At 51.2% G+C, this 12,639-nt stretch overlaps 1 protein-coding gene across 4 annotated transcripts; it reads right to left on the reverse strand.

Moving 5' to 3' along the window:
* Nucleotides 1–2,461: 2,461 nt before the first annotated feature.
* CIAO2B (cytosolic iron-sulfur assembly component 2B) lies at nt 2,462–12,029 on the reverse strand. 4 transcript variants are annotated; one of them, XM_066557612.1, is made up of 6 exons: nt 11,808–12,029; nt 11,615–11,692; nt 10,871–10,996; nt 10,365–10,410; nt 9,392–9,442; nt 2,462–2,499 (listed from the first exon to the last, which is right to left on the reverse strand). In XM_066557612.1, the coding sequence occupies exons 1-6, from the start codon at nt 11,946–11,948 to the stop codon at nt 2,477–2,479; spliced, it is 465 nt and encodes a 154-aa protein (XP_066413709.1). In that variant the 5' UTR covers nt 11,949–12,029; the 3' UTR covers nt 2,462–2,476. The 4 variants fall into 4 exon arrangements, with proteins under 4 accessions (XP_066413709.1, XP_066413708.1, XP_066413710.1 ...); XM_066557611.1 differs by lacking the exon at nt 2,462–2,499 and adding an exon at nt 2,742–2,925; XM_066557613.1 differs by lacking the exon at nt 2,462–2,499 and adding an exon at nt 8,622–8,656.
* Between the last annotated feature and the right edge of the window lie 610 nt (nt 12,030–12,639).

Below are 12,639 nucleotides of genomic sequence, written 5' to 3' on the forward strand. Positions count from 1 at the left end.
GCAGATTTCATTAACCATCACCCAGATTAAAATGGAATGCTTCAATAATTACCAAGTCAGCTGAAATAAATTGTATCTCAGCTCAGCTGAAATTGTGTCAGCTTAAAAAAAAAAAAAAGAAAAAAAAGAAAAGAAAAGAAAAAGAAATAAAAAGGTTTTATGAATGGAAAAGACATCCTGTAAGAACAGTCCATCACTGTATGTAGGGACAGAGCTTCTGTGGATGTTATACACTGATTTTTTGAAGGGATTTGGTCAAGTGCAAGTAGAAAAGCTGATATGATGCAGCAGGATCCTGCCTGGGAGCCCGGGGTGAGGGCGCTGAGCGCGGCCAAGGGATGGGCAGAGGTGCCCGGGCAGGGTCTGTGCTCCAGGCAGGGTCTGTGCCCGGGCAGGGTCTGTGCCAGGGCAGGGTCTGTGCCTGGGCAGGGTTTGTGCCTGGGCAGTGCCTGTGCCTGGGCTGGGTCTGTGCTCCAGGCAGGGTCTGTGCCAGGGCAGGGTCTGTGCCTGGGCAGTGCCTGTGCCTGGGCAGGGTCTGTGCCTGGGCAGGGTCTGTGCTCCAGGCAGGGTCTGTGCTCCAGGCAGGGTCTGTGCCTGGGCAGTGCCTGTGCCTGGGCAGGGTCTGTGCCTGGGCAGTGTCTGTGTCCCGGGCAGTGCCTGTGTTCTGTGCCCGGGCAGTGCCTGTGTTCTGTGCCTGGGCAGGGTTTGTGCCTGGGCAGTGTCTGTGCTCCAGGCAGGGTCTGTGCCCGGGCAGGGTCTGTGCCAGGGCAGGGTCTGTGCCTGGGCAGGGTTTGTGCCCGGGCAGGGTCTGTGCTCCAGGCAGGGTCTGTGCTCCGGGCAGGGTCTGTGCCTGGGCAGGGTCTGTGCCTGGGCAGTGCCTGTGCCTGGGCAGGGTCTGTCCCTGGGCAGTGTCTGTGCCCGGGCAGGGTCTGTCCCTGGGCAGTGCCTGTGTCCCGGGCCGGGTTTGTGCCTGGGCAGTGCCTGTGCCCGGGCAGTGCCTGTGTTCTGTGCCTGGGCAGGGTCTGTGCTCCAGGCATGGTCTGTGCCCCGGGCAGTGTCTGTGCCTGGGCAGTGCCTGTGTTCTGTGCCTGGGCAGTGCCTGTGTCCCGGGCCGGGTTTGTGCCTGGGCAGGGTCTGTGCTCCAGGCAGTGTCTGTGCCTGGGCAGTGTCTGTGTCCCCGGCAGTGCCTGTGCCTGGGCAGTGCCTGTGCCTGGGCAGGGTCTGTGCCCCGGGCAGTGCCTGTGTCCCGGGCCGGGTTTGTGCCTGGGCAGTGTCTGTGCCCGGGCAGGGTCTGTGCCCTGTGCCCCGGGCTGGCCGTGCCCAGCAAGAGCCGCGAGGGCGGGACCCGCTCCGCGCTGCTGAACCTGCGGCTCCACCTGCCGGGGACCCGGCCCGCCCGGGGACCATCCCCATCCCCGTTCCCATTTCCTCATCCCCATTTCCCCATCCCTATTTCCCCATTTCCCATCCCCATTCCCATTTCCCCATTTCCCCATTTCCCCATCCCTATTTCCCCATTTCCCATCCCCATTCCCATTTCCCCATTTCCCCATTTCCCCATCCCTATTTCCCCATTTCCCATCCCCATTCCCATTTCCCCATTTCCCCATTCCCCGCTCTCGGCTGGCCGGCCCTGTTCGCTCTCTTGGTGCGGTCTCACAGCGAGCCCGCGGCGCTGCCCAGCGGGGTTTGCCAGGCTGGGCTGGCCCCGAGAGCTGCGGGGAGCCCGAACAAATCCCGGCCCGGAGCCCCGAGAGCTGCGGGGAGCCCGGCCCGGTCCCAGCCCGATCCCATCCCGGGGCCCCCGAGCTGTTCCGGCTCTGCCATCCCGATCCCATCCCGATCCCAGCCCGATCCCATCCCGGAGCCCCCGAGCTGTTCCGGCTCTGCCATCCCGATCCCATCCCGATCCCAGCCCGATCCCATCCCGGAGCCCCCGAGCTGTTCCGGCTCTGCCATCCCGATCCCATCCCGATCCCAGCCCGATCCCATCCCGGAGCCCCCGAGCTGTTCCGGCTCTGCCGGCCCGATCCCATCCCGATCCCAGCCCGATCCCATCCCGGAGCCCCCGAGCTGTTCCGGCTCTGCCATCCCGATCCCATCCCGATCCCAGCCCGATCCCATCCCGGAGCCCCGAGCTGTGCGGGCTCTGCCGGCCCGGGCTCCCTGCGGGGCTCCGGTGCCGGGCGCTTTTCCCGGTGCAGGAGCCGCCTGCGGCTGATCAGGGCTGTTACATCACAGCCTTGGCAGCTCTCCTCTCCTTGGCATCCTGTTTTATTTGTGTACTCCAGAGCCGCTCTGCGGGCTGGCTTTCATTCTTCCAGCTGGACCAAGGCGCGGTTTGAGGCTCGCCCATCCTGGGATTGCCCAGGGAGCCGCGCCAGCCGGGGGAAAACGCAGGGAAAGAAAGACTCGAGCAGGGTTGGGAGGCTGAAGCCCGCAGGGCAGCAGAATGTCAGAGGAAGGTGCACCGGCTTCACAACGCTCCCAGCGAAATTCCTGCGGTTTTAAGGATTAGCAGAATATATTGCAGTAATATGATGCATTACCTGATGTGTACAGAACTTGCATCTAAGCTGCAGTGTTTATTTATTCAGCCATAAAATGCAGAAAAACAGTTGAGTGACTTGCTACCTGCATAGGTACTTCTCCTGTGCAGCCAAGGGCTTAAACTCCAGATGAACTGAACTGTGTGCACCCAAATGACACATGCACTTAAAGGAAGGCAGGTATGACTGAAATTAAAGTTGATACAATGTTTATTTTTTGGTTGAAAAAATAAATTCACTCTCTTGTTTTACAAGGAATGGTCCAATATTGTCCTTGCAAACCAAGATAAATGTGACAAAACTTCATCACTTCTATACTAAAAATATAATCCAGAGTATGACCTCAGTTAAAGGTCTTCAGTTGTCAGGATCAGACCTAAAATGGTAAGTGGAAAGGGGAAGAAATTTTTTAAACAACAGCTCCTGTTTCAGGCTCCCAGTCAATTTTGTCATTAGTAAGAAGCATTGCTAAAGAATTTGACAGACTCTTTACAATGTTGACTTATGTTTCAAAAAACCCAGTGCATAAATGTGTTGTTAGGAATATAAGTCAGTACAAATTTGAAGAGAAAGAATTTATGTGACTCAGCCCTAATTATTTTCTTTCTGCCTAAAAAGCAATTGCTTGTTTGGGTTTTTTTTTTAAGTTGGCTGCAGTGTTAGTGAAACCGTTTTCTGATTTTCAGTAATAAAAACTAGTTTTGTTGTATTAAAACTGTGACTTGTATTAAAAGGGGAAAAGAATGGAATTTGTTGGCATTGATTGTTTTTCTCTGCAAGCATTTCAGATTACGTGGATGATTTATTTGTCACTTTGCAGGGAAAATAAAAAGTATTTTGCTGCTTAGACACCTCCATAATCCTTAGGCAGAGCATGTGCAGCTCTCCCATTAGCAAAGTGGGGAAATGAAGCTTTAAGGGTTAAGCAAGCTCCTGACGACCTCCTGAGGTTATTCCAGTCAAAGCCACGTGTGGCACATTTGATGGGAGCCCAGATGGAGCTAATTTGGGTAGACTGGGGGGAAAGTGCTGTGACAAACCCCCATCTCCAAGTTACAGCACAATGAGGGCCGGGTCAGCTCCAGGAGGGTTGGCAGGGGTGCCTCGCCAGCCACTGGGCTCAGCAGGGACACAGCTGTGCCCAGACCCTGGGCCACTGCACTCAGAGCTGCCCAGTGGGCTTTGGCAGCCTGAAACGTGGGGTTGGTTTATGGGGTTATCAGTGGCTGTCCCCTCCTCCTGCTGTGTGTGACCCCCAAGCAGGGCAGCAGCACGGGGCACTCGGGATGTGCCACAGCCCAGGCAGGGCGGGCACGGGGCCAGGCTGGGGCTGTGCCCACCCGGGATCCTGCCCTGCAGGGAGTGCTCAGCACGAGGTGATGGGAGCTCACTGTCCTTGCCAGGGTTCGGGATCTCTGCTGCTCACAGTGACCCCGAGATTGTTCAAAGTCTCTTTTCCCAGCCCAGTGCTTGAAGAAGCAGTCAGGGCTCTTCATTTCTCGGTCTCAAGGTTGTTCATTGTTCCTTATCTATAAAATTCTTTCTCCTGCCCTACCAGGCCCATCCAGCAGGACAGTTCCAGGCACTCTGCCTGCCCCCAGGGCAGGGTTATGTCTTTATACTAAAAACTACCTGTACAATGTTTACAATTCCTTTCCAATACCCATCACCTGTGTTAGACAGTGAGCTTCCACTCTAAACCAATCTGTGAGTGCCACCATCACAGCAGAAGATGGAGGCCAAGAAGGAGAAAGGCTGGACACACCCAGATTCCTCCATTTTGCCTCCTGAACCCCCATATCAAAAACCCCAAAATCTACTTTTCCACCCCGTGATAACTTCACTATTATTCTACCTAAACTGTTGTGGCTTGCTGATCTTCATCTAAGGTTGGTAATTTGCTCCACGGGACATAATGAAACCCACAGGTGTTCTGGGCTCTGTGCCAGGGTCTCTGAGCCCCTGGCAGGGGTCCTGGCCGTCCTGGACAGCCAGAGGGATGTGCTGGGCTCCCACAAAGGGGAAGGACAGAGCCCCGTGTGAGGGCAGGGGCAGCTCAGGGAGGTTGGGCACATCCCTGCCACCTCTCTCTCTCTTCCCAAAGGTCCCTGGCAGCAGCTGCTCCTCATTTCCAGGTCATTTTTTTTCCACAGATTTAGTGGAAATTACCTTCTGGCCTGTTCTCTCCCTCCTGTGCTGCTCTGGAAGCAGAGTCTGTCTGAGCTCCTGTCCGAGAGCCTCGCTGAGGGAAGGGGCTGCAGTGAGAGGCTGCAAGGCAACAAACCAATGAGACAGCTGGCAAGAGAGCCTGAGCAGAGGGGGAATGAAACTGGGAGAGCAGGGTTCCATCCATCCCAAGAACCAGGATGTCTTCATCACTGCAGACAGTGCTGCTCCTTAGATCCTCAAAAGAAAAGTTAAGGAATGGAGATAACTTGTGTGCAGCAGGATGCAAAAGTTCTTTAGAGATAGGACATAATAAATGTATGAGTTAATAATAAGAAAGAGGTAAAAAGGTCTCAGAGTGTGACGAAATGTCTTCTGCAGCTACCCAAGTGTGTTGGACAAAACGAGGGCTCTCTGCTATTTGTGCATTTTGTAGAAATGCCCTGTATTTTTAGCATTTTGTGGAATGAAAACTTTATGTGCTATTAAATGTTGCTGGCTTTGAGACCAGCAAACTCAAACACATCTCAACTTTCCCTACTTTGGTTCTCTTTGCTGTTACTTAGTAACATCAGAGAGATTTTACTACAAACTTTTCTTTTGCCTATGGATAAACGTTGACTCTGCCACTTCTTCAGTCTGCATTTATGCCAAACAGTGCATTTGGTAAAGGAAGGAAAGTGGTGCAGTTCTCTGCTTGACAGGCCAAAGGGAAATGCTTTTAACAGCTATAAAAAACAATTGTAAAACACAGAGTTTCTAAATCAAAGCTCCAGAGGGAGATCTTTATCAAAGTCCTCCATTGACGCAGACACATCAATCCTGAGCGTGGCCAGAATGCTGAAATACTTTCATTAATTAACATAGAGCTTTCATTAATTAACATTGCCAGTGAGTGGCACACACTGCTCCAGCCCAGGGCCACCAGCAGCAATGCCATGCAAGGGTGCAGCTCCTCCATGGATGCTCAGCTGCATCCTTGGACATGGAGCTGCTGAGCTGCTTCCCTGGCACTGCTGAGCCTGGGGCTGCAGGGGCTGCAGGGGATGAGGGGATGCAGGGGATGCAGGGGATGCAGGGGATGCAGGGGACGAGGGGCTGCAGGGGATGCAGGGGCTGCAGGGGCTGCAGGGGATGCAGGGGATGAGAGGATGCAGGGGCTGCAGGGGCTGCAGGGGATGCAGGGGATGAGAGGATGCAGGGGCTGCAGGGGCTGCAGGGGATGAGGGGATGCAGGGGCTGCAGGGGATGCAGGGGATGCAGGGGATGCAGGGGACGAGGGGCTGCAGGGGATGCAGGGGATGCAGGGGATGAGGGGATGCAGGGGATGCAGGGGCTGCAGGGGATGCAGGGGATGAGAGGATGCAGGGGCTGCAGGGGATGAGGGGATGAGGGGATGCAGGGGCTGCAGGGGATGCAGGGGCTGCAGGGGATGCAGGGGATGAGAGGATGCAGGGGCTGCAGGGGATGCAGGGGATGCAGGGGCTCAGCCATGGGGCAGCACTGGGGGAATCCTGCCCCTCCCAAGGAGCTGCCTCGGGCTGTGGGCTCAGACACAGCCCAGAGCAGGGACAGCACAGACACCGGCCCTGGGAGTACACCCTGAGTGGGGAATGCCAGCCAGCCACCCCTGGGAGCACACTGGGAGAGGGGAATGCCAGCCAGCTGCCCTGGGGAGCTCCTGCCTGCACACCCCAAGTGGGGAATGCCATCTCCAGCTGCCCTGGGAGCACACTGGGAGTGGGGAATGCCAGCCAGCCATCCCTGGAAGCACACTGGGAATGGGGAATGCCATCTCCAGCTGCTCTGGGAGCACACTGGGAGTGGGGAATGCCATCTCCAGCTGCCCTGGAAGCACACTGGGAATGGGGAATGCCATCTCCAGCTGCTCTGGAAGCACACTGGGAGTGGGGAATGCCATCTCCAGCTGCCCTGGAAGCACACTGGGAATGGGGAATGCCAGCCAGCCATCCCTGGAAGCACACTGGGAATGGGGAATGCCATCTCCAGCTGCTCTGGAAGCACACTGGGAATGGGGAATGCCATCCAGCTGCTCTAGAAGCACACTGGGAGTGGGGAATGCCATCTCCAGCTGCCCTGGAAGACTCTGCCCAGAGCTCAGGAATGCACAGCAGATGTCTGCTCCTGGCATTTTTCCTGGATTTGAATGAGGCTGTTTGTATGCAACACAGCTGCTCCAAAGGGTCATCCTTTCTCATGGAATGTGTCCTATTACAAAGCATTCCAGAGGCTAAATTTAGGAGTGGAGTTTTGGAATAATAAACATCTGAAAAGAAATATTTCTAACAAATTAGTGTTTTGTTCTCCCACTTTGTCTCCATGCAATAGGAACCAGTTAATGATCTTCAAAAGCAGGGAGGAAGGTTTTCACCAGAACTGGTGGTACATGATCAGCAAGAGCTGAAGGAGCCTGGACAGGAGGGCCTGGGGCCTTCAGCAAAGCCACTGTGGTTGGTTCTGTGGTAAATACAACACCCACATCACTTAAACAAACACAGCAGATCTAAACCAACCAGCTTCTCCATCCCTCAATAGCAGAAGTCAGACCTCTGCTTTGAAAACCCACAGCAGATCCCCCGTACTGAAAAATCATCCCCCAACTATTACCAATAAACATAAACCATCAAACACATTCTGTTGCTTCTCTGAGAAGGCAAATGGTCCAAAGTTCCTCCCCAGGGCTGCTGAGCACAGTGTGCTTCACGAGGCAAGTGCCAACATCCCAATAAATGATTTCACACTACTATTATGTAGTGGTAAAAGCCAAGCAGAGAGCTTCAGCAAAGCACCATTTCCTGATCCCTTCTCTGTTTGGAGTGCTGGTTGAAGCAATCTGTTGGCAGTTTAGTCATCTTCCTGTTTTCCCCCTGGCACATACCTGCATTTCCTTCTTCCCCAAAATCTGGGGGCAAAATTTATTTTCTTTGTAAAAAGCCACCAAAAACCAGAAAGCAAAATCAACCCACCCAAGCGTGGTGCCCAGGAGCTGCCTGCATGCATTGCCATGGCTGGAGCTTCATCTGTGCTGCAAATGCTGGCAGTGTCAGAACTCATCAGTTCAGTGATTCAACAAGACAGGCAGAGCAAAGCTGGGTCCTTCTGTTCCTTGCCCAACACTAATATTACATAAATACTGTCTTTATTTGCAGTTTCATTCATACATCCCAGCAGTGCTGCCCATTCAAAGGCTGCTGAGCCAAGTGAGCTCAGCAGAGCTGAGCTGAGCTCCTGCAGAGCTGGTTTTCTGCAGCCCTGTGCAGAGGGGGGCTCTGCTGTGAGCCCCAGCTTCCCAGCTCTGCCCTGGGAAGGTCTGGCCTTGTCCTCTCCTGCTTTGCTGGGTGACTTTGGACTCACACTTGGAGCACTGGACTGGACTGGACTGCCAGGCTGAGCTTTACACAATGTCCATGAGCTTCACCCTTTCCAAACAGCATCTGAGACCCTCCCAGGGAAAATGCTACTGCAGTACAAAGCTCTGCCATCAAACTGCTGAGCACAGCCTGTATTTATAGAAAGTGTACCTCTAATTTTCCAGATAACTGATGGCAAAGAAGGCAACATTGCAATGGGTGTATGTGTCAGGACCCAGGACATTGCTCTGGCTGCCCTGGGTGATTCCAGACCCTGGCAGGGGCTCAGAGACCTCGGCATGGAGTCACAAACACCCGTGCCTTTGGTTTTAGCCCATGGAAACAATTCCCAACCTTGTGTGAGGAGTTACAAGCCACAAGAGTTTGAGTAGAGTGTTAGTGAATTTATCACAGAGTGAAAATAAAGAATTTTGAGGTTTTAGAATGGGGGTTCAGGAGGCAAGATGGAGGAATCTGGGCATGTCCTGTCCTTCTTCTCCTTCTTCTTGTCCTCCATCTTCTGCTGGGATGGTGACACTTTTGGATTGGTTTAGAGGAGAGACAGACTGTCTAACATAGGGGATAGGTATTGCAAAATTATTGTAAATAAAGTACATGTAGTCTGTAATATAAAAAGTTAACACCACCCCAAGGGCAGGGACTGTGCCACAACCTGGACAGATCTCAGCAGGTCAGAGAAAGAATGGAACAGATAAGAGAAAATAAACACAGGACCGACAAATCCTGGCTTCTTTGGTCGCAGAGCTGGGAAAAAAGAGACTTTCAAACACCTCAGGAGCCATTTCAACCACAGAAACCTGAGATGTATGTGCCAAAATGCCCAACAGGATTTCTCAACAGGTTCTTATTTTTTCATGTGGTCCAGGACTAGAGACATCCTTTACAAAAATTCAAATGAATTCTTAATGAGTTCTTCTATTGTCAATGTCTGCCAAAGACAACAGTTTAGTGAATGCCACAGTTCCCAAACCAGAAGCATAGGCTGGGTTTGAGCATTAAATCTCAAAGCATTTAGAGCAAAACTGGTGCTTTAGCTGTCAAACACTGCTAGGAGAGTCTTTCAGCAGAGCCTGCTGGGCTGTTCATACTGAGAACTGGTAATGACTCCTATATTGCAGGTGCACAAATAAAATCTCTTCAAAGATACTGCATTTCCTACCACAATGAAGTAGTAATTAAAAATAAATCATGGTTTTACACAGGTCTGAAGAGCCCTCCACATCTGGCTAATCTAAGTTAAGATAATTAAAACCAGACACATGATTTGGAAGTGTGGACACTTACTGCTACATGTCCTCCAGCTTTGCACACACCAGCTTCTACAACTTGTGATGTCTGAAAGTAAAACTGTATTAACAGTCTGAAATTGTCACAGGAATGTAAAGATTTTAACTAAAAGTTATCTTGGTGTACTTGTGAAGTCCACTGTGCAAAATCCACTTCTAAATTGTAGCTTACAACTTATTTTTAGTAGTGAGGAACCAGTTAAAAACAGGTTGAAAGAATATTTTTAATGGAAAATTATACCTATGCAATGACTCATACAATTAAGAAACCAATTTTTATTGTATTTTTTGTAGCTCTCTGTAAGCATAGTATTTTTTTAAAGAGCAAAGAAACATCTGAAGAGAATTTAAGTGATTTTATTTTGCTCACAGTTTTATGTAAATTGTAACATCACCACTTATATACAAAATTAGTTGAGTAGATCAGAACACCAATGATTTCCTCAGCAGGCAATCATGACCGAGCAGACAAACACTGATTCACCACTTCCAGCAGGTGAGTGTTTTCCAAAGCAGCTGCCACCCGCTCCTTATCAGCGAGCTGTTTGTTAACTGCAGGAAAAACCCACAGGAAACATCAGGACAGAGGCACTGGGTGTGCTCAGGCTGGGTGAGCACAGCTCCGTGGTGCTGCAGGGCTGGGCATGCCAAGGGCGTCCCAGGCTCTGTCTCTGTCACAGCAGCTGCTCCTCAGGTGGGACACAAGAAATCCCAATTTCCTCCCCTCTTCCAAGTGCTCAGGCACATAATCAGTGACTGCCTGAAAGCAGAGCCTGAGGAGATGTTTAAAGAACACTGCAGCCCAATCTCAGTGACACTCAGTGGTCCTGGCCTGGAACATCCCCCAGGATCTGCACAGAAATTCCCAGACCTAAGCAGATGCTCTGCAGCTGTGGGAACCTCTCTCTCCTCGCTAATTTTCAAGATTAAACAAATATGAAGACCACACAAGAGAGGACTAAAAGCCTTACCTGCGTGCTCAGAGGCATGTGTTCCTGGTGTTATATGAACATCCAGCTGAAACAGCAGCACACAAGAAATAGGGCATGAGTTCAACAAAATATTGGAAGATTAAGTTCAAACTAATAAAAATGAAATAGTAACAAAAAGCAGGGAGAACGGACAGTCTTGCCACTATCAGTTACTCTATATAATGGAATAAAATACAAGTCTAAAATTGCAGAGAATTCTGCATTTGCAGGTGTCTAAGCTGCTCCAGACAAGGGTGAGAGCCGCCCTCCTGCCTGAAACAGAGCATGCAGTGATTGCCCTCAGACAACAGCCCCAGGACCCCAACAACCCCAGAACTGTGCGCTGCTATTTCACCCACTGCCCTCTCTGCTTCCTGCAGGGTCCCTCACACAAAAAATGAAAAAAGCTCTCGTTATTTTTCACTGCAAGCTGGTTAGCTCTTTCATTTTTCTTCCTTTTTTTAAATTTTTCCAAACACCTCCCCCACTTTTGCTTTGATCCCCACCTTGAACCTCTCGGGCAGCGAGCGGAGCAGTTTGACCTTGATGGAGAGGCCGATGAGGGTGGCCATGCTGCAGTGAGGGATGGTGGGCGTGAACTCCACCGACACCGTGCTCTGGGCATCGTCCACCTGCGGGGACACCGCTGCTCACACCCAAACCCCACCCAGCCTGGGGCACGGGGCTCACTGGCACCTGTCAGTGCTGTGCTCAGGTGCTACTGTAAATAGTTCAATATTGTAAAATACTACAGATGTATCTAAAAATTATAAAATATGATGTATCATTAATATGTAAATCATATGTTAAAATATATAATATAAAATACACATATTATAATTATTAAAATTATAACTGTTCTAAATATATTTAAATATTATATATTTAAACATTATATTATATATTATTTAACATGTATAATGTAATATAACTAATATATTATTTAATATATATTGAATAGCTTTAATATATTATATATTATTATATTTATTATTATACTTAAAATCAATTATCAAATAATATGCATTAATTATGATGTATTATTTAATATCTAATTAATATTGCGTTATATATTATTAACTATTATAATATTTAAATATTATATTGTATTATTATTTAAACATATTATATTATATTATATTATATTATATTATATTATATTATATTATATTATATTATATTATATTATATTATATTATACTATATTTATTATCGGACGCCTGAGGCAGCACATTCCGGTGGGATCTCACTTTCACTCGCATTTGCTCGACGACGTTCAGCTCCTCCAGGGTGAGCGGGTGCTCGGGGTCATTGATGGAGCGGATGAGATGTGCGCGTTAAGGAAAGAGGCGCTGCCCGCCCTGCCCTGCCCGGCCCGGCCCTGCCCTGCCCGGCCCGGCCCGGCCCTGCCCTGCCCTGCCCTGCCCGCCGCTCCCGCAGGATATCGAAGATCTCCCGGTCGTCGATGGCGTCGGGCAGCTCATCGTCCTCCTCGCGGGCGGTCACGGGGCGCTCCCCGGAGCGGCGGTAGATGAGCGGGTTCGCGTTCTCCAGCGGAGCCGCGCCGGGGCCCGGGCCCACCATGGCGGCACCGACACCGGAACCAGCCCGGAGCGGGATCGGCGCCGCACCGGGGCGGGAGGGGCCGGGAGCGGGGCGGGCCCGGAGCAGGAAGGACCCGGGGCGGGAGCGGGGCGGGAGCGGGGCGGGAGCGGGGCGGGAGCGGGGCGGGAGCGGGGCGGGAGCGGGGCGGGCCCGGGGCGGGAGCGGAGCCGGCAGGGCCCGGGGCGGGCCCGACTCCTCGGGCGCTTGCCCGGAGCCCGGCTCGGCCGCAGCACCGGGCTGGAAGCGAATGATGTCGGCGGCGCAGTGCCCGCCTGTGCCCGGCGCTGCAGAGGATGCTCCGATGGAATTGTTTATCTCATCTGTTCCCTACTCTGAAAAGTCAAACAAAAGAACCCCGCGCAAATTTAAACTGGAGTGGTAGAGTGTGGCAATGACATACTTTGGCTTCATACACCCCTCTAAAAGGAGACTAAGGCAAGAATTAGCTATTTTGATTTGGTTTTCTTCTTTGTTTATTGTTACTTTCTAGTTATTTGTAGTCTAGTCCCGGTTGTTGGGGAGGGGGGCGGTCAAGTTAGGGGGTTTTATTGTTTGTTTTGCTTGTCGCGGTGTTTTGGTGATATTTTTGTTGTTTTAAGGGGGTTTTAAAGAACTTTATAGCATTTAAGCTCTGTGTTCAGACTCGCCCTGTGTTCTCTGCCGGTGGCGC

This window comes from Molothrus aeneus, chromosome 11 (genome assembly GCF_037042795.1).
Source record: "Molothrus aeneus isolate 106 chromosome 11, BPBGC_Maene_1.0, whole genome shotgun sequence".
In the NCBI taxonomy this organism is placed as follows: Eukaryota; Metazoa; Chordata; class Aves; order Passeriformes; family Icteridae; genus Molothrus; species Molothrus aeneus.